The sequence below is a fragment of the Grus americana genome, chromosome 1 (genome assembly GCF_028858705.1).
Source record: "Grus americana isolate bGruAme1 chromosome 1, bGruAme1.mat, whole genome shotgun sequence".
Taxonomy (NCBI): Eukaryota; Metazoa; Chordata; class Aves; order Gruiformes; family Gruidae; genus Grus; species Grus americana.
In genome coordinates, this window is record NC_072852.1 from 104,214,705 (window position 1) to 104,237,311 (window position 22,607).

The following is a 22,607-nucleotide window of genomic DNA, read 5'->3' on the forward strand; positions in this document are numbered from 1 at the left end:
AGACTTACGGCTCAAAAGTTTGCACCTTATAAACCTCTCATGTTCAATCCTGAATTCAAAAGGTACTTATGATTTCAAAGAAATTGCAAATCAAATGATTACACGCTACAGGAAATTAGATAAAAGAGAAAGGAACCACTTCAACACCATAAAGAGATTATATTCAGCTATTATATTAATAGCAAAAAAACATATTTTGATTGCAGCTTCTGCAGGTATAAAATGACAGGTTTTAGACTCCACTTTTATTGAAGTGCATAGATCCACAAAGCATTTTCAGTCCTGCAAGGTGTTTTAAAGTCTTGTAATCATTCAGCGAAGCATTTGGACAGCACTTCTTTAATTTTAAGCAGAGGAATAACTGCACTTGTTAAAATGCGTTCTAGAGTATGTAGCACCTTTCAGAATAAATTCAAGCAGTAGAATTAAGTATAAAATACTGTTGAACTTCTGCACCACAGAAATCAACACCATAGGTTTTGCATTTTTAAAGCTGATGAATTTATTCCTCATAACTTTAGTTTTAATTTCTTTACAGAATCTAATGTAATCCTTATGTTAACATTCTATTATGTAAAATGCAATGCTTTTTCGTTTCAGATTAAGATAAACATCTTAGAAATATATCCTACTGCAGTGATAATGCCCTTCTTTTTGTAAGGAATGGACATTTTCCTGTCTTTTTTCCCCTCTAATTTAACTAAAATTAAAAAATCTCTGCATGGTATAATTGGAAAAATCAAGGCACTACACTCGAGCATTTTTATTAGCTGTAACAGTAAGAACACCTACTACATCAACTGCATATTGCACTAACAACCAAATTGCAGTACACTTGAAACAAATAGTGGGATTATATACATATCTATATAAAATATATATAGATATGTATACACACAAACACTAATAAAAGCAAGTGACAAGGTTTATGGACTACTTCTTCCCTTGTCACCCTCTCACCACCCATAAATGCTTTTCTAAGATACTTTGCAATAATGTTTTCTAAATTAGCTTGCAATAAGAATTTCAAATATTCTTCTTTTCCTTTAATACTAACATAAAATTTTATATGCAAGACAGTACTTCAGTGAACCCCTCCTCCAAAAAAGATTATAGAATAATTATAGCTGAAAACATATATTCCTAGCAAATATTTTCAGATTAAAATATTAAAAGAAAAAGATTTTAAACATTTCTGTCTCAGAAAAAAATGATGCAGAACCATGAGTTCAGGAAACGATTTACCTTTCTTGTCATCAAAGTACAGTGTCTGTTGAGCTGGATTTGACCACTGGAGGGAGGTGTTATCATTTTGATCGACCCTGCAGGTCAAATTTGCTGTTCCCCCTTCCACAACCGTAACGTTCTGTGTAAGTGGAAACTGCCCTTGGCTGCCTGAGGAGGGAGAGGAGGGGAGAGGTGGAGAAGGGAAGGGAGAAAGAGAAAAAGAGAAAGGATTTAAGTTCTAGAACTGAATTTATTGCAGCAGCTTCCCACAGATGACAGAGCCTGAATTCAGTGTGATCTATTCTGAACAAGGAAATGTAGTAAAATAAATTGAAAAAAAAATATATTCACAATATATTCTCTGTATCTGAGAAACAGATAGATTAACTAAGAAATTGGGATTTTTTTTTTTTCCTTTCTGTCCCCTGTAAGCCATACTAATTAGTTCCAAAGAAATACTCTCCAATTTTATCTCTTCAGACACACGTATACATCCAGGATATGCCCCCACATAGGGCTCACATGCTATGCACCTACACAGATGTCTCAGTACAGACAATATAGTTAGATGGCTGTTCAAAACACCACTGAAAGTGTAATATAAAAATCTGCACAGGATTTTTAAAATAGAGGGACAGAGCAGCCTTGACTCCCTGTTTATGCTTTTTAAAGAACTCTCAGGACGATGTTTTTCCTGCCAGGTTTGGAAAGTTGTTGGAGAGCAAATGTAGTGTGAACCTAATACTCAATGCATCCTCTGTTGAGGGAATACAAGCTGATCTCATAAGAAAATGGAAGTGATGATGTAGTAGCTCTCTTTCACATCTGTGATTCTGTCCCAAAGCATTATGAATCACATTAAGTGCAAGTGCTTGCTGAAAAGTCACTGGGAAGATTTCCAAATACCTCTACACAATGCAGGAACAGTATCATCTAGGTTCTTGAATCACAAGCATTTTCAATGGCATATTTAAACTAAAGCGTTTATGTATTGTGAGAATAGCACACACCTCGTCAAACAGCACATTCTGACAGAGTATCACAACGAGGGAGCAAAGGAAAAACATGGAAGTCATTTTTAACAAGGGTGGGGGAAGAAAAGTTCTTCAATAATAAGCAAGACACATCATTTTCTGGGAGATATAATAATTTACTCAAGGATACAATGCAAAAGAAAGACAATCCAATAGTCTTAAAACAAATGTATCCTTCTTTCTTCCCCTCCTTTTATACCGGTTCTATTAATACAAGAAGCACTCAAGGGCAGGTAGAGCTGCTAGCATAAGTAGCATAATGCCAGGATTGACACTCAAGTTGGATGTGTCAAAAGTGAAAAATCTCTCTACAGTCTACAGGACTGTTCACTCTACAGGAGTGAACAAGCTCATAGATATGTCCTAAGTACCTCAAGGAAATTATATATACAATATCCACTAATCATACCAATATAAAATCAGAAATCTGGCATAAAACCTTCACAGAAAAATCCCATTTTAGTTGCTCTCATCACAGCTGTTCTCAGCGAAATGAAACTGAAGCATGCCTTCCACGTTGAAGGCACAATAATATGGAAGTCTGCCATCTAGTATACAGATTTTTCAGATGAAGGAATTACTAAATAAGTGATTAATAACTGAACTTCTATTTGACCTGATACAACAAAAATGTAATTCCAACCAGGTTTTGATAGCTGTTGACATCCCTATGTAAAATGGTTTTGATGGCCTTAGGCCTGGTACATAAGCATCTATGGCACTGAAACCATTAGTGTTTAGGTAGTCTAACACTCTCAACAAATACTCTACAATAAAATTTTTCTACTGCCTAAGTGTTTATATCCTGAACAAATTAATAAATTATCAGCAGTATTAAGGAAAGGTCATCTCAATAAATGAAGTTACAGTAAATCTTTTATTTAAACAAAAACACTTCCTTGTCTTGATTTTAAACAAATAAATATACAAACAAATAATCAAATAAATAAATAAATAGTTTTCTATCAAAATGCCAAATCTGAGTAACTTGTATAATTTGTATAAGTATCAGATTTGTGTAGATATCTAAAGATCAAAATTTACTATGTATTGATATTTACTATAAGAGGGTATTTACTATTAACAGGATAACAGATACAGCAAATAAAATATAACAAATATTGAAAACACCATGGCTAATTTAAATGCTGCAAACAATAAATGCCAAAATTCTCGTGACATCCTCTGTATCTGACACTTCATTAATCAAACCCTGCTTCTTGAAAACCACACGTTGAGAAATACTTGATGAGTGAAAAATCATAAACAAGGATAGAAAAAAAAAAGAAAACAGAAAAGATTTGTCATTTCCTTCCATTTCTCCTCTTTCAATTCCAATGTGTCAAGGAACCTCAAGATATTGCATAAATTGATTATCGCTTAAATTAGAATTTTAAAAATCCTGAAAAATGCACACAGCCTGTTATTACTTCCACTAAATTACAGGCATCTTACCAAAGAAATAACCTTCCAAAGTATGAATGGTGGATAAGAGGTTATGGGGGCTAAAATATTTTTTGCATACAAGAAGCATTAAACAGAACCTAGCGCCAGAGATTAGCACAGTGAGATCTGTCATTTACATTAACGAATGGAAGATAATTTAATAAAAAAAATGCTGTAATGATTTAGGACCCTATTAACATGATATGGGAGATCTCCCTGGGATTACCCTATATTCTGTTTCTGATATTACAGTTCTTACTATGAAGGTTATGCAGTCTATCATTTGCTAATGACTGTCAAGTAATCGACTTGTTTGACCAGAACAATGGTTAGTAGGTAAACTGTTCTGATCAACCATTTAAATGGAAACTAGATGCCATGATCTGAAAGAGGTCAGAAGAACTTTCTTTTCTCTGGCCACTCTACTGCGTGCTGATGTTTTGGAAGCAAGAATTAATCTAGCATATAAAAGTGAAACCAAAGCATTCATCCCATCCCTTACCAATACAGAAGCTGTGTGGATCTGGAGAAGACGCACACAGCTTCATAGGAAGCTTGGAGTGGAGAAAGAGGTACCGAGAAAAAGAGCCATTTAATCTGGAAACCAGCACAAGTGGAAAGAAGTGAGCTTTTGTGGAACAAAAAAAAAATGACAAAGCAAGATCAAAAGGGGGATACTGCACACCTCTTCATAAAGACCAAAATTATGAGCAAGTGACGGGAAAACTAAGAGAAATATTTATGAGATTTACTTTATTGTTTGTATCAGCATCTAACGAGGGTTATTGAAATAGGAACTTGGGAGCTGGAAGGACTGGAGAAGGTTGTAAAAGCCAATAGCAGATAGATGAACTTCATAGAAAGTACCAACATCATGCCATTTAACACAGCATTGTAAGTATCAAAGAAGTGGTTTTATGCCACTAAGGATTAGATCTGGTCCTGGGGGGACTGACAGTATTTTGTGGGAGAGGCCTCATTTCTGTTAAATAGGTAGGTAACACGTGCCCAGCAAAGCTGCCAGCCCATGCAAGCGCTCTGTGGGATGAGGAACCCCGGCCATCGGGGATGCAGACAAGGCGTTCTCAGTCACTTCTAGGTACCACCACTGAGCTGTGGGGACAGCAGGCTCCTGCTGCAGCACAGCAGCCCACGGCTAAAGGCCACATCATTCCCCAAGGGACTTTCTTTGGAAAAACCTTTGTGCCTGGGATAACTTATTACCACTGCAAAAAAACCATTCATACTCCCAGCATTGAGTATGCTGGTTTTGATCCATATGAATAGTCCGATTAAATCAAGAATACTTGGTGATGAGCCATCAATAAGAAGGCAAGCCTCAAGACCCTGCCAGATTGAGGCCAGCATGTTAAAAGAAACACAGTTTTCATCATCATTTCAACAACTGGATGCTACCACTGTGGTTCTCTAGTATGAATGGTTCTTAATATAGTTATTAAACTCCCATTTCTTAATTTCTTCCTTAACTCTGGGAGCAGAGATTGAACAAGACAATGTCCTCTAACAAAAGCATTCTGCCTTGGCCTAAAAATTCTAGTAATGGAAAACAGTAACTTCAGTAACTTCTGTCAGAGAGCAATGGTCATCATTGTTTAAACAAGAAAACAGGATTTTATTCCTAGTCTGAATTTGCCTCACTGTAGCACCTAGCATCCACTGGCTCTTGTTATGTCTTTTTCCCTGCTCTGAAGAGCCCTCTATTATCAAATTTCTCTTTCTTTTGTAGGCACTTAGAGACTGTGATCATATCACCCATTAACCTTCTCTTTGATAATCTAAATAAATTGAGCTCCTAAGTCTTTCTGTAGAAATCATATTTTTCCAATCCTTTAATTAGTCTCTGGCTCTTCTCCGTGCCCTCTTCAATTTGCCATCTTTTTTCTGAAGTGTGGAGCCCAGACCTGGAAACCCCACTGTAACAGTCACGGAAGGAAAAAACACAAAGGTGACACCACTGCTCTCCCAGCGCTTCATATTCTTGTTTGCACGCCTAAATGAGTCCCCTTTGGCCACAGGATCAGATGGGGACCCAAGTTTGACTGATGGTCTACCACGACGCTGTTGTTTTCTCTCAGACACCGCTCCAAAGACAACCCCCCATTCCAGTTCTCCTGCTGTAGCTCTGAGATGTATGGCCCTGTGTTTCACCGCACTGAAACACATGTTTCTCTGAGCCCAGCGACCTGTGCTCTTCATTATTTCGTATATCCACAGCCTTTGTGGCATCCGCAAACACTGCTGGCAACAATTGTGTTTCCCAGCATGTTTCTAAAAACCAGCTCTGAAAACCATTTAAATAGTACATACCAACTGCTTTTTCCTATCCAGACAAATGCATAGAAACACGACTGTTCAGTCGTGAGTTCTTATTTATCATTACACTTTCATCCTATTTTTTCAAACAGTTCTAATCTGCTTAATGCTTGTAAGGTTGGTTTTGACTAAGTTTTGGTTACTACTCAAGATGGCATGCTATTTCAAGTCAAAGGCCTTACAGCAATCAAAAGATTTTAAAGATTACAGTTACCTTTCTCTAGAAATAACTGTAATTTAAGAAGTCATAAAAATATTAAATTGGTCAAACATTCATTTATAAATATATTCAAAAAACATACTGAAAATAAATTCATTCTTAATGAAGATTTGTTTTAAAACAGAGCATAATAAAAGTTTCTATTAAAGCAGAAAATTTAAGTACAAACTAATGTTCATATTTCCTTTAATGGTGGTGATGTCAGTAAGACATAACCCCATGAAACTAACTGAAATCTCAGCTTTCAAAATATGAGATTTTGAAAGGATTTGAAAAGTATTCCTAACTCTACTAGTGATTTCTCACATGACCTCAGGCAATCCATTCAATCTATGCTTTGCTAACCAATCTACACAAAAGAAATAATGATGCTTATTCAACTTGTAAAAAGATTTGGCTGAAAAAAGGATTCAAAATATTTTTTTTTTATTTTTTATATATGTATTTCCACTTCCTCTCATCTGATTTCAGCCCACACTTCTGCTGATACGAGACAGAGAATTGTACTTATGGGGAACAGGGGCTTGAAACAGTGATAAAATAAAGTTTATAATGCTACCGTTTGAGTTTATGGATGAAAAATTATATTACTTTGTTGCATACACTGTTCAAATCACATGAATATTCTGGTTTGTGCATATATACTGTTAAACATTTCTATACTCATTCTACAAATGATTTGAGATAATTTCTACTCTTCCCATAGAAACATAGCTTCCTTTTTTGGTATAAGTCCTTGTAATAAACAAGTTAACTTTAAAAAATGAATGTCTATTTGTGGATTTTTTTTATATTTGATGCACAAATTTTGGATACCATCAAGAAGTAAAATAGAAAAGACAGTGGATTTCCAAGAATTTTTAGATGACTTCCAGATTTTAGTAATGAATCCAAGTCTGCCTAAATCTCTTTAATTTCTGAATTGGACTCAATAATGTCACAAATACAAAACCTCTTACATCATACTTAATTTATCTTGTTGAAAAACAAAAGTGATGATAGAAACTGCACTCAGACCAATACCGAACTAAATTCTTCTTTAGTCCAGCAAAACTCCTACGTGGTCAGTATGCATGAGCAGTAAGGAATAAAGAACATAGCATATGACTTAATAATAATTACTTATATGTTAATTTTCAACATCCAGTGGAAAACCTCTCAGCACTTCCCACACTGCTCATCAGTGCATTAAGCACTTCCCAGATACATCATCTTTTAGTCTGCATTGTGCTAGCTGAACAAACCAAGACGTTTTATTTGCCTCTCACCGGATGGCCCCTCCATTCCCGGAACAACTTGGCAGCCCTTCTCTTCCTTGAACACGAGCAGCCAGGATTCTACACTCCGCTCCAGAAACCTTAGTGGTATGTTGTACAATGGCATCAGTAATTCCTTATTTCAGGTTGCAGGTATGGACATGACACCCAAATTTGGTTCTTTCGGTAAGGGCAGATACTGAGACTTGCTTTAGGAGATGCACCAGGGGAAAAACACCTACCATGTGGGATTACATGGTGATGATAGGGCACTGGGACTGCAAAGGCCAGGACTCTCTTGAAAGTACGTACCCCCCATGCTATCCAGGCTTTTGCTGCCTGTCAGCTTTTAGAGAATGCAGAAAAAAAGCATGATGCTGATCAGTGCCAGGAATATGGGAATTATCCCCGTTTAGGTGAAGAAACAGAAGGTGGGAGTGTAAGATGGGGGGTGTGGTGGGTAAGAAAGTAAGATGGGGCAGAGGAGGGGCTGAAAGTTGTATCCTTCACATCACTTTTAATTTGCATCAAAGAGAATCCCCCCTCAAATGCTACTTAGTAAGTATCAAAGGGACATTTTATTTTTATAAACATCTAGAAAATGCAGAACATGTAAATAATACATACTCTTCTGAACACAGTTCAGTGCAATTTACTTCCTACTTTACTATTAACTGAGGTGATTGAGATAATGAATCTGACTCAGATGATCACCATTCTACAGACAGGGCTACCCATCCAGCTTGCTTGCTTTCTTCAGAAGAAATGGTTGGCAATGACACGTCTACCCTCCACCAGCAGGTCAGGTCAATCAGACACATCTGTATCCACTACAGTAAATACACTTACATTCTGTTCCATGATCAAACCTTGAGGCAAGTCAAACAATTTTACCCTCTGTCTGTCTGGAGTATACTAATAAAGAAGGAATGAAAAAACCACTCAACAACTGATGGCCCACATTACAATCCCCTGGTATCTGAAGAGGGAGCAAGAAGTTTCATTGGAAAACACTACAAGGTTATACAGAGATAAATTACAATAAGCAGTAAAGCTATTGCAAAAAGAAGGTGGCATCCAGATATCACTGTCACCATGCTGTATCCTGGTCCCTCTGCTCATTTCAGGGAGCTTTTTTAGCAAAATTATTTCAGCTATTTTGGCTAGATGGAGCTATAGTTAAGTATATTCTATCACAGGTTGTTTTTGAGATGCTTTGTGGAGGACCAATACTACTTTCCAGTAGAATTGACAGGCTCATATCTCATTAGCCACATGCTGTTTTCAGTCAAGAAAGGCTTTTTTTTTTTTCACCCAGAAATCATGGCTCAACTGCTTTTACAGATTTTCAAACTGATTTTTAGCTCAGTATGAGACAAGACTATGCAGAATAATTATCTTTATTTGGTCCAGTTTGGAAACATTCATTTTGTGAGTTCATCTCATGTTTATTTGTTTCTGTTTGTGGCAGTTTTTTTGTACTTTTTGCAATTAAAATGAAAGCTCTTTAATGAGTTCAACACTTCCATTTGATGCTTAGGTTATATATTCTAATCAATTTACTGGGCTAATCATAAATGTGACTTGATGCCTGTAAGCACTGAGAAAACATAATCCTGTCTTTACTTTTGTTTCCGCAGAGGTCTGCTTTTGTAGGAAACACTTATAAATTACGAGAGTTTCACAGTGTCAGTGCAGGAAGCTTTGCCTACTCATGTCACTGTATATCAGAAAGCCATAAAAAGAAATGGGTGTGGAAAGAGAGGAGGGACCGGACAGGCGGCGACAGGACAAGAGTGAGCAATCTTTCGGCACATTGGCTCTACCAGCTCCTGCGAGCCTGGCTGCCCAGCATCCCTATGAGGTAAATGAAGTTTATCAGCCTATGCGAGGGAAAGAACAGAGCCTATAGTTCTGTTCATTCTCACACAGAAAGCCTATAGCAGAGATTTATCCTTTTCGGTCTTGTGTAGAACCACAAGACAATGGGCTTTTTATTTGACATCTTTAGTGCATGATGTCAGACAAAACCAGAGCCCATAAAAAATGCCAAACTGTATGAGAGGAAATAAAGAAAATAAATCTTGAGCAAATTATTTTTGAAATCAGTCAGACTTTTTAATATTGACTTCAATAGGACCAAGCCCTGAAAGAAAAAAAAAACAAAAACAAAACCCACAACAGAGTAAATATTTGGGTAAGGAGACAAGAAACTTATTACTTCAAATAGCAGCTTGCATCTGCAGGGAGAATACATTAATTTTGGCCTTCTTTCTTAGCAAAGGAACTAAAAGATTAGAAACAAAACCCAGTATGATGAAACATCTAAATATACTAAATCAGTTTCCTGGCTTTCTCTCTTAATTTATATATGAAATAATGCAAACATCTCTCCAAGGAGATGAAGTGTTATTAGCTCATCTTTATCTAATTTAAAGAAAAATGATACTGTGAACTGCATTTCAGCAGGCATAAACTGAGGTCTGCATTACTAAGCAACTATTGTTTCTTCTAACTTTTCCACAGGAATGAATCCCTCTGTCTATCTTTTCAGCACAGATAGCATATAGAAGGTTAGTGTCTAGTATAAGTATTTTGAAGGAAACTGCGAAAGTAGTGTTATTTTATTTCATTTCTAAGAACAGTCTTAAGAGCATGGTAAAATATTGACTACAGATTAAAGAAGACAGTTTAACTCTTTATATGTAATCATCTGCTTTGCTGTATTCTGAGAGACAAGACAATGTAGCCTGTGTGCTAAACTGTATTCATATAGGATTTTTAAAGAAAGATAAATTTGCCTGAGCATAATTTGATACATAGAAAGTCTGTGACTGGGTCGATTGGCCTTTCCTAACTCGCTGTCTTAAATGGCAATAATTTAGTCTCATATCTGGATAGCATATACTTTTTAAAGCTGATCCCCAGAGAGAATGTCCTGTAAATTGTTTGCTCACTTAAGAAACATTGTTTAAAAAAGAAACAAAACAATAAAAAAAAATAAAATTGTGTGCTCTGCTAACTATCAAATGCTCCAGTAACAAAACCGCTTGCAGAGAAAATCAGAGTTAACGAGAACACTGCAGAAACTTACTACAGAATGACAGAGTTTTTGGAGAGAGAGGAGAAATAACTCAGAAAATAACTGTGAGCCCCAAACTGTGCATTCAAGGTCACTGGGCTTTTTTAAATGTTTAAGCAATTACTAAAATAATCCAAAGGACAAGAGCATGCTGATACAGCTGCTGATTTCAGACTATAGAATTTATATTAGCCAGCAAAAATAGAGGAGGAAGCCTTTGTTACTCCCTTCACTCCCTGTGTTTCAGGTGTACATTTCTACAGCAGCAGCTAACTCAAGATACAATTGATTCAGACTATATTTGAGTGAAGGAGATTGCAGGTGTAAAATTGAGAAAATTACATATCGAAGTACAATTATTTCATAAACAGGAAAAAATGAAAGAGAAACAATGGAATAAAAAGTAGGCACAAACAGTGCTATTTCCTAGGAACCTCGCATAAATGATGATTTTTCACTCTTTTCAGACTATCACCATGGTATTATTTGCTTGTGAATGGAGAAGAGTATCCAGTGATTCTATTTATATATTTATTTATTTTGAAAGGGGAAAAAGGCATTCCCCTCCACCACTCTAAATTCCCAATGGAAGTTACAAACCCAAAAATAATTAAAGTGAACTTCATCTTCCCACAACTGTGATAAGAGACTGCTGAATTTTCTCTTTCTCATAAGTGCAAATATGGTTTAGAGCTTTGTGCCACTTTTTGCTTTAAAGTGCTATGCTCAATTCTTTGTGCCTCAACAAACTGTAAAGCCCTTTTTCTCTAAAAGCAGGAAGGCACCCAATTCTAACATGAACAATAAGGAATTGGGCACTTTCATTTCTTTGAGGATCTGGGCCTCATTGTCATCACATTTCCAGTCCTAATCTGTAAAATAGGAAAAAAAGCATTTTTTTTACTTCACATCAGTGCTCCAAGAAGAAAATGCACAAAAAAATTACACAGAAGCCAGATAATAGGGTAATGGAAGAAATACATAAAGCTACAGTGGAGACAAATATACATACACATACAACCATATCAAATCTACCTCTTGCTTCAAAGTTAGAACATACCACGTGCTTTCTTCTCCCCCAAATGCAAGCGTTTCATCAAACTAACTGGTACTTCTTGCAGCTAACACAACCAAAAAAAAGTAAGGCAAATCACCTGTCATAAAACTCAGTCTAGAACCTCCACTGGTTTAAGATGGCATCAGGCACTATCAGGTTCACATCAGTCATGTACTTGGCCATCCATGCTACTGAAAGTACTTTCTGTAACAATTATTACTTCACTGTTCAAATCTTCTCTGAGTAACAAATGAAATGAAGTCCTGGACATGATATTTAAAGAGAAAATTAGAGCTGTAAACACATGACTTATCAGACTTTTAAGGACTGACCAACAACCACACTACACAGGCTTCTTGGAGGTGCACAAGCAGGCAGTATAGCTCAGGGCTATACTGAATGTGTTCTACTGCTTAAAGGCAGGTTTAGGACAAAGGCGACTTAGTGACAGAACCAAGGTTTTCAGAAATTGAAGAATATTTAGGGGGTTTTGGGACAAAGTGAAATTCATCTTTAGAAACATAAAGCATGTCAACATAAACAAGGTAAGATCATAAGCTAATGATGATGTTTCTACAGTGAGCAATGACACTAACATTGATAAGAAATTTAACTTACAAAATCTATTTCCAATAGCAATATACATGACATTCAAGCAATATTAGCCCACCTCAAAAAAGTGACTTTTGCAGAGAATGGAGGAAAGCTCCTAACTTGCCCAATGTAGGCCATGCCCCAAAAACCATCATACAGATAAAACAGTAGCCAGTCAGCCTATACTGCTTGTATTTGCTATGTCAGAGTTTTGTATTTTACTTCAGCATCAAGAATAGTTAAATAAACAAGTTCTCCAGACTTGGTGGTCAAAAATTGACAACTGCACTGTAACAAACAATCTGGAGGCAGCACTCTGCCTGAATACTGCTTTCTGTCTTCTGATTAATTGCTTACCTACAATAAATAATCAGTTAAAAGTATAAAATTCTCTGCTTTGGATACTTCTTTCTTTCACTGTGGAAAGTCTCTATAGAATAAGAGCCAGGCAAAAGGAATAATCAGCAACTTCAAGCAAAAGATCCGACTCTAGTTACGTGCACACGAATCTGAACAGTTTACCCAAACGGCTACAAAAGGACAAGAACAACTTAACATTGCTGATTTTTCTAAGACGACTGTAACAGAACCAGGGTTGTCCACACCCAGCATCTCATCAGTGAGACAGCAATTCTGTAGTATGTGTGCCAAAAAAGTTTTGACACCAATATCATTATGATGTGCAACAGGACAATAGGAAAAGAGTATCTGAGGCTAAACATCATGGGAAGACTACACTTATATTGTCAATTCAAAAGGAAAGCATGCAGCTACACATGCTATCTGACTTACACTGTGAGTTCTTTATATATCACATCAAACAACTCTCATGCAAATGTTTAGCAATGATAAAGTATAATTTAAAATATACCGTCAGTGTAATTTGAATACAGTGTGTTAATACAAATGATCCCTTAGCAAGTACTTATAACGGCTCTAAAACTGACTGCAATGAAATGCGATCTAAAGCACATACTTTTCACACATTTTCTGTCCTGTCTCCATGTGATAACTCGTTGCAAGCCACAGATGTTTGGCACTGTGATGGCATGACCCAGTCATTTACTCTGTTGAAGTCCACCACACTTCAACAAGTGCAAAAAACCCCAACCAACCAACCAACAACAACCAAAAAAAGAAATCAAAGAACACCACAAGCGTCCTGAGGCCATCCGGCCTGGCACAGCACAGTTCTGCTTTGGAGAAATGGTCACAAGAGCTGAATAAATATTTTGTGTGAGAGATTGTCTTTCTAGTTCTGTACACTCAAAATATCCAGAAAATCCTGATAAGCATCCAAAGGCTTACATGTTTATCTGAAAGTAATGCAAACCGTGCCAACTCTTTCAAGTGCACGTGAATAACAGAAGTTCTGTTTACTTAAACACAAAACCAAGAATTAAAATGATATCAAAGTGGTTCTGTAGATATATATTTTAATACTCTTAACAACAAATATTTTCAGTATCTAGAAAGTAAATACTGGGAAAAGTGCCCTGAAGCAATGCCCAAAGTTTACAGCAATAAATCTTCTTTCAAGCATGCTCCATTCAGAAGCAGTTTGAGAGGTAAATAAGGGGGGTAGGGAAGAATATGAAATTATCATCACAGTTCTGCAACAATCATAAGTGGGGGAATCTCATCTTTCTCAAATAAGGAATTACTAGAAGCAGGACACAGATATGTAACTTCAGGAATGTCCTGAAAGTTAATTATTACAGGCTCACAAAAGCACTTTATCTTTCTAGCTAAGGGACAACACAACATCCTTGTCTCTAAATTGGAGACACAAGGATTTTACAGATGGACCACTTGGTGGATAAGTAATTGGCTAGATGGCCACACTCAAAGAGTTGCGGTCAACAGCTCAACGTCCAAGTGGAGACCAGTGTTGAATACCGTTCCTCAGGGGTGTCCTAGTTTCAGCTGAGATAGAGTTAATTTTCTTTCTAGTAGCTGGTATAGTGCTGTGTTTTGGATTTAGGATGAGAATAATGTTGATAACACACTGATGTTTTCAGTTGTTGCTAAGTAGTTGTAGTGCTTATACTAAGTCAAGGACTTTTCAGATTCTCACACCCTACCAGGTGCACCAGAAGCTGGGAGAGCACAGCCAGGACAACTGACCCAGGCTGGCCAAGGTGGGATCACTGCTGGGAAACAGATTGGGCATCAGGTTGTTTTCTTCTGCATGTGGTGAGCAATTGCATTTGTGCATCACTATTATTATTAGTAGTGGTGGTGGTATTGTTATTCTCTTCCTTTGGTATCCTATTAAACTGTCTTTATCTCAACTCATGAGTTTTCCATTCTCCTCCCCATCCCCTTGCGGGGAGAGGGGTGAGCAAGCAGCTGCGTTGTGCTTAGGTACTGGCTGGGGTTAAACCACAACAGGGGTTGGTACTGGAACTGGCGCTGTTCAACATCTTTGTTGGTGACATGGACAGTGGGATCGAGTGCACCCTCAGCAAGTTTGCCAACACCACCAAGCTGTGTGGTGCGGTTGGCACGCTGGATGGAAGGGATGCCATCCAGAGGGACCTTGACAGGCTTGAGAAGTGGGCCCATGCGAACCACATGAAGTTCAACAAGGCCAAGTGCAAGGTCCTGCACGTGGGTCGGCGCAATCCCAAGCACGACTATAGGCTGGGTGAGGAATGGATTGAGAGCAGCCCCGAGGAGAAGGACTTGGGGGTATTGATTGATGGGAAGCTCAACATGAGCCAGCAGTGTGCGCTTGCAGCCCAGAAAGCCAACCATGTCCTGGGCTGCATCAAAAGAGGTGTGACCAGCAGGTCGAGGGAGGTGATCCTGCCCCTCTACTCTGCTCTTGTGAGACCCCACCTGGAGCACTGCGTCCAGCTCTGGGGGCCCCAGCACAGGAGAGACATGGAGCTGTTGGAGTGAGTCCAGAGGAGGGCCACGAAGCTGATCAGAGGGCTGAAGCCCCTCTCCTGTGAGGACAGGCTGAGAGAGTTGGGGTTGTTCAGCCTGGAGAAGAGAAGGCTCCAGGGAGATCTAATTGCGGCCTTCCAGTACCTGAAGGGGCCTGCAGGAAAGCTGGAAAGGGACTGTTTATCAGGGAGTGCAGTGACAGGACAAGGGGTAGTGGGTTCAAGCTGAAGGAGGGTCGATTTAGATTAGATGTTAGGAAGAAATTCTTTACTGCGAGGGTGGTGAGGCACTGGAACAGGTTGCCCAGAGAGGTTGCAGAGGGCCTCTCCCTGGAAGTACTGAAGGCCAGGTGGGATGGGGCTTTGGGCAACCTGGTCTAGTGGAGGGTGTCCCAGCCCATGGCAGGGGGGTAGGAACTAGATGATCTTTGAGGTCTCTTCCAACCCAAACCATTCTATGATGAGAATACCATTTGAAAGGTTGTTAATCAAGACAAGCAGATGTCTCTCTCCCCTAGCAACAAGAACAGCTGAAATGCAAATAGTTAAAAAATGAGAAAATTACAGTCATATTGAGAGATGTTCACAAGAAGACAAAGTAACTTGCCAGTCCTAGGTTGAGGTATCAGCCTAGAGCAAGTGTTCTGAAAAATGCTGCACGGGTCCATAGACTCTTTAGGATTAGTGTGAAGATTCAGCCCATCTAGGATAATACAGGCTTTGGGATTGTTTTTTTCGTTTGTTTGAGGGGAGGTTTGGTTTTGGTTTGTTGAGAGGTTTTTTTGGGTTTGATTGGTCTGTTGGTTTTTTAACAGGAAGAGGAGACAGCTAGGTTGCCATATATTTTTGTATAAGTTGTTCCAGAATGTACTAGTATGGATCCACTGAGAACTACAAATATTCATATACAGAGCTTCAATATGGAGCATGTGACAAACAACAGCTAATGTACCAAAGCGGTAGATTAATCCTTTCCATAGACTTCCTAAATCAGATCCACAGTTTTTCACTGTAATCCTACATGCTTCATATTTTCTGTGAATTGAGAATTTTTGTAAGGTATTAAGTGTTAACAGCTGTCACTGCCTGGTCAAACTGTGCACCGGACATTTGCAACCGTTGGTGGATTCTACATGCTAAACTCGTGTTACTTATGTTTCCTTACAATTTAGTAGTGCCTAGCATTGTCTCAGGTGAGTGTCTCTCCACAGGCTGCACGTATTACCCCTTCATTCAAGTCAGATACTGAGCTGGTTTGCTTGCAGAACCTGTGCTGATCTCACAGATATTTTAGTAGCCTAATCATAGCCTTTCCCACTCTACCCTATTTAAATCTTGGCTTGAAATACTCTGGGGATATATGCAAGCATATAATCTTAATATTGGGTGAAGATATTTTGAAAAATAATATTTTTTTTTAAAAAAAGTAATGTTTAAGAAAGACTGAAATTACTAGAAATTCAGAAATAATTGAGAAAATTATTTTGGTCAGGAGAGGAAAAAGATGGGCTGAAAACATTAGAAACATTATTTTTTCCCTATGTGTTAAAAGCAAACAGTTTTTGTTCAGAAGAATCAATATACTTTGGTTTTCATTTTTCTAAATTAAACATTCCACCGAAAAAGAATTACACAACCAAGAAAAAAATGCAATTAAATCAGTAGATTCAATTCATTTTTTTTTCTCTTCATTTTGCCACAACCCCTTTCATCACTTCCTTGCTCCCATCTCTGGCACATTTCAAATCTATTGGAACAAATGCTCTCTCAGGCTGTCCAGCTTTTGAGTCATTATAAAAGAAAATGCTCTTGCATCTCTCCACAAATGCAGTTTTCCTTCTTCCTTCATCCTTAAAATAGATAACGGAGTTTGAAGTCCAACATGCAGGTAACCCATCTGGCAAGGACATTATTTTTTGTCTGTCTGTTTACTTATATTCTCTGTTCAATCACTCTTTCCATCTCAGCAGAACACAATCATGGTTTAAAATCCTTCAACTTTTAGCTTTGTCTTGCCACTTGCTGAAATTTCATCTGAGAGAGATGTTAAAAGACAGCAGGAGATGCAGCTATACAAGTCAGCTCCAAGTAGTGCTGTTCTTTGCATATTTGTAATGTCGAATGATATTCAGGAATCCCCAAACGGTGCCATCGCTGAACTGTTTAGCCTTATTTACAAACACTCCTGGCAAAAGTTCGCCCACTACTTTAAAACTTCCGTGTTTAAACAGAAGCTAGAATTTTTCGCTGTAGCAAACAGCTGAGCAAAAGTGAAAAGGAAAACTGTTGGAGGTTTGCCTTAGTATGTGCCCACACAATAGCTTTTACTCTTGTTAAAATACAGAAGTAAACGTGTATCTTGTACATGTTTACGCATATACACGCAAACAGGAGGAGGGATGAAGAACAACAGTGAAACAGCCGTCAATAAACCACCACTTTTTCCTTTGAATTTAACTTCTTTCTGCTTCAGACTATATATTTTAATTAGAATAGAACAGTATATCTGAACACTGATCTTACTGCTTCAGTTTGGAAACAAATCTGGACAAGTATCACCTGTCATCGTACTGGTACATTAAATAAATCCTTGATACCTGGACTTCAACACTTTCACTAATCTGTTTAGTTTGCTTCAGATCATATGTAATCCTCATAAGTAAATGAAGAAAAAGCAAAGATAGAAAAATCAGATTTTGATCAGAGACACTCTCCGTGGTGTTAAAATATCTGTTCTGATTACCAGATTGCCAGTGTTTTTCAGTGAAATACTCTGCAATTGTAAATAGTGCTAATTAAAATATCCTAGTGATAAATGGAGATCAATATCAAGAAGTTCTCTCAGTGTAACACAATATGGACATATTAAACACACTTTCAAATAAAATCCCTTTGATAACAAATATATTTACCATAAAAATTATTGTGAGGGGGTGTGTGTGTTTAAAGGCAGTACTGTCTTAAAGGTGGGAAATACTGTGCCTGCAGATGGTTTTGATCTGAAAAGGCAGTCCCTTAATGGATTTGTGTTGATCAATACATAGACACATCCCAGCCAACTGGGAACATTCCCTGAAGAAAGCAGTTCTGATTCTCACAGAGCAAAAGCCTGAATGATTAATAAAGGGTTTTCCACTTGTGATCATCTGTATATTCACAAAGTTTTCGTTACTGGTGATTTCACCCACCATGTCAATATTTACCGTCTTTGATGTTTGACTCCCTTTGTAGTACAGAGGAGATCTCTGAAACACAGCTCTGCTTAAGCAAATGAAAGTTCCAATATGAAACAACAGTTTCAAAACTGACAGTATTTGATTTTTTCCCTCTTTCAGTTTACACAATAAAATAACACCAGGAATTCCAACCAGAGAATGATCGCTGTGTACAGTTCTAGTAGCCCTTTTGAGCCTAAGTGGCACTGAACTATAAACAACAAAATTACTTAGGCCAGACTACACTTTCAGGCGCCTGAACCCAGGCTTGAACTAAAGAGATGAAAAGCAGTTTCCACCAAATGAGGATGTACATTCTCTTCTGTCCTGTACCCTTGTTACTTCAACATTTGCGCTTTTTCTCTGTTGTGCATCCTGACACAGAGCGGCCAATACCCTTCCGACAACCATTTACAGACTATTTGTATTTCAGAAAGACAGAGGAGGCTTCTTCTGGTCCAACCTTCTGAATAAAGGGACTATTTTCTCAGGTGACTGCTTTTTGTCAAATTTCTTCTGGGAGCCTAGGTGACCTGCTCCTGCTAGGATTGCATCCTGCTATTCTTTCATGTACGTGTTCCCTAATGAGTCTTGTACGCTGTTGTAGATGTGGCTCTAATTTTGTGAAATTTAGATACCACTTTATATAAAACTACGCAAGACTTTGGTGTACTTTGAAATAAAATCACTTACTCTACTGACTTTTTTCTTCCCTGAAGTCTATGAAATATCTATTGATATGGCAGTGCTGATCTGCAGCAGTTCTCCCTGCTGACTTAGACCAGCAAGCTGCTCATGAATCTAGCAGATGTTTCAGTTGTCTAGGCCAATGGAAACCTTATGGACCCTTTTTTCTTCATCTCCTCCCAGGAGCAAATGTTAGTACAGCAGATATCTGGATGTGTGCCATGTAGCAACAGCGACAGGAAAAAGCTGCTGTGGCTTTGCTAAGCATGGTACTGTATACTGATGGTATTTTTTTCCAGTCCTCTCTTAGAGGGTTATTTACAAATGCCACACTCCTCATATATAGCCAAATATTAAATCACTTGTTTTTAAGATATGCCTGGACTTCCCCTGTTGCGCTATTGAGCCTTGGATTATTAAACAGATGTGAATCAGAAAAATACATTCATGTATTATACTATTTTTTCCCCTGCCAATACAAATTTAGAAGTGCCTAATGCAGTGCAAATTCCATTTAACATTGTGTCCCTAATAGATTGTAGAGACTGTCTCAAGGAAACTGTTAAGGAGATTTATGTATGCGAACAATTTCTAGTTTTTAAATTTAATTTTAAATAGATTAATTAAAAGGAAACTATATGCCTGAATTCTCTAGCTGCCCTCAAAAAGAGCTATATGGAAAATAATTTTTTTTATTATCACTTGACCTCACTTTCACAGTAGATGGAAGGAACAGTCTCTTATTCAAAATCTCTTAAATCAGTTTCTTTTTTTATTGTGACCTTTGGATCCCTTTTATTTGTGAGAATTTAACATGGGGTCTGTCATTTCCAGTGGTCTATGAATAAAAAGCTTCAAACCAAATACCATATTTTCCTGAAATTCTTGTCCTCACTGTTCTTAAAGGTAATGAGTTGGTATAACGAAAGGAAGCAGCAGAAAAACATTTTCCAAATTTCTTCACTTTATGCATTCCTGTATTTTTAGAAACAGGAATTCGTTAATCTTCTCTCATGAGCCAGTTAAATTCTGACTCCTCAGAAAACAGGCAAAGGGACAGGATGGGTGTACCTGTGTGAAGCCAATGGTAGAACTAGAAACTCAGTTAGAACTGACTTCTGCATTTCTGCAAGAGGCAGAAAAATGTTATTATTAGCTTCAATGACACCTGGACTGAAATCTTTGTCTCTTTTTAACTAAAAAAGCCTATTATATGTCCATAGGCCAGCAAAATAACTTTATTCATCAATTATTTTCAAATAGAAAAATTGCATATTTCTTAGGAAGTAATTCCAACTCCTCAACAAGGAGTCAACATTGAGGGATGACAACCCACAACAGGGGTGTCAATGCAACAATGCAAATTTTCTGTCTCTCTTAAAAACATATTTTGATAATATTGCATAATATTCCTTTATGGATCTGGAATGAAATTCACAGTTTAATTTTATTTTTTTCCTTTTGATTGCAGTTATTTTATCAGCTCCATATAAACACTCTGATATTTTTACAGCTAAGTTCTACTTTAAAATTTATTAATTTTTATTAAAAAAGGTAAACCTAAGGAGCTACAATAGCTGTATTATTGCTTTGGTATAGAAAAGTTTTAGTGAATTTTATAACATGTGAAACACAAGGGGTCTCTGCAATAACATTTTTTTTTTTTAAATCCACTGAAATGTAAGAAATCAGCAAGTATATTGATATGTGCATTAAAGTAATTTTCTAGATCAGTGAATCCATGTCAGTAATGGTTGACTAGATTTCTTACTTGGCTGTAAGAATATTTTAGTTGAAGTCTTTTATTTTATAATTTAATGAATTATTCTAAAGGTTATTTGGTACCCAACAAAATGTTGACTTGAATAAGCTTCTAGAAAAGAGAGAACAACACTCATTCTGCACATTGTTTGCTTCTGTCAAATCTACAGGATAGCCAAAAATTCTGGTATTGGTCACATTAACATCACCTTACTTCTTGCATTTTACATAATAAATTATGATACATAAATATGTTTTTTTACAGGTTTAAATCACAACATCATTTTCTCATGACCAAAAGGCAGGAGCGCTAACATACGTATCTTTAAAACCTAGCAAGGAAAGTGGCCGTGGAGTGACCATATATCAGGAAAAAAAGTTCAGTGCAGTTGGAGGTTTGCTTGCTCAATGCCAAGCATCTTTGGAACAAGCTTTAACCTTGCTAGCTTGGGCGAAAGTAGCTCAGATAACATAGCCACACATGGTTATTAACTGAATCAGCACCATACCCAAATGCCCATACAAAAATGAAACACTGAGTCCACTAAGGGGTGTTGCAGTGAGAGTCTGGAAGAAGAAAAATAGTCAGCAAGTGAGGATAAACAGCTTGTGAAGTAAGAAGCAGCAATATTCATTAAAGGAACATATGGGGCAACCACAGGTGAGCTGTTTCCTTAATCACCCTAAAGAAAGAACCATTTGAAAAACTAACAGAAATACTATTACGCAATTGGGAAATGCAAAGAAAAGAAGAATTTCTCAATTGCATCTATTATTGTATAGCTGTCAGGTTAGCAGCCCGGCAATTTGTGAGCTGCACAATGGCATGCAACATTTATGTGGTGGTTCTTGCAGTCAGTTCTACTGAGTGTTTACATTAGTATTGGGTGTTGATGGGGTTTAGTCATAAGAAGAAAAGGCAAACAGAGCAAGTGTGAGTTAAAATGCCTTGAAATATACTACAGATTCATTTTTCAAAATGTAGGGGCTAGCTCACTCTCTGCAAAAAGAAAAAAATCCCACTTAGTAAGGAGTTCATTACAGAGGAGAATATCTGATACAATTCGCAAAACTGATTTATCAGCTTAATTATACAGTTTTTTATTTTTTTTTTTTTTTTTAATCTCAGCAGTTACCACAACTAGTCTAAACAGGGAAATATATTTCCCCATTAGGGAAATATAAATGCCAAAGACCATATTTGCATTTCAGGGGAGGGGAGGAGGAGACACAATGACTAACATCTGTTGCACAGATTGAGACAAGTAGACTTTTTCCGGACAGCAGAGTGCGTTTCTCAGGTGAAGAAAAGAAAGAGCAATACATTGAATTAATGTGTTTCAAGGTGGAGCAAGGTAAGTTAAACATGAGGTTTTGCACTTTTGATTTTTAAAGTAAGTTTTTAAAATACATTGCAAACAACTGACACTTGGATTTTGGTCTTCAGAATGACTGTAATCATTTTAGCGACTTTCAATCACAATATGTAAAATAAGTCAATTTTTTCTAGTATTTTTTCTCTTTTTTTTTTTTAAACTGAAAGAGTAAAAAATGCAACATGAATATTTCTAAATCTTGTTGTCTGCTTAAATTCAACTGATTTTTTTTCTTTCTTTTGCACAAAGCACCTCTTTCTTGGCATTCATCCACTCAGCAATCAGAATCCCTGCCTAAATGTCTATATATGAGAAGAAGGTAAGAGGAGAACTGATCTCCCTCACCAAGTGTCTTTCTTTTGAGTATCTCAGGATACGGTATTCTCAAGACCAGGCACGCAGGTATGTACACTGACAAAGCGAA

The 22,607-nt window shown here is 37.3% G+C and overlaps 1 protein-coding gene across 5 annotated transcripts in view; it reads right to left on the reverse strand.

Annotated features, from left to right (window-relative positions):
- The window catches only part of CADM2 (cell adhesion molecule 2), a 687,808-nt gene that overhangs the window by 190,889 nt on the left and 474,312 nt on the right, over positions 1-22,607 (reverse strand). For 4 of the 5 annotated variants that reach the window (XM_054811026.1, XM_054811018.1, XM_054811009.1 and 1 more), the window contains one exon: positions 1,246-1,395. The exons of the other annotated variant lie outside the window; for it this stretch is intronic. In XM_054811026.1, the coding sequence (XP_054667001.1) occupies positions 1,246-1,395 (150 nt within the window). The remainder of the gene's footprint in view (positions 1-1,245; positions 1,396-22,607) is intronic. 5 annotated transcript variants of the gene reach the window in all.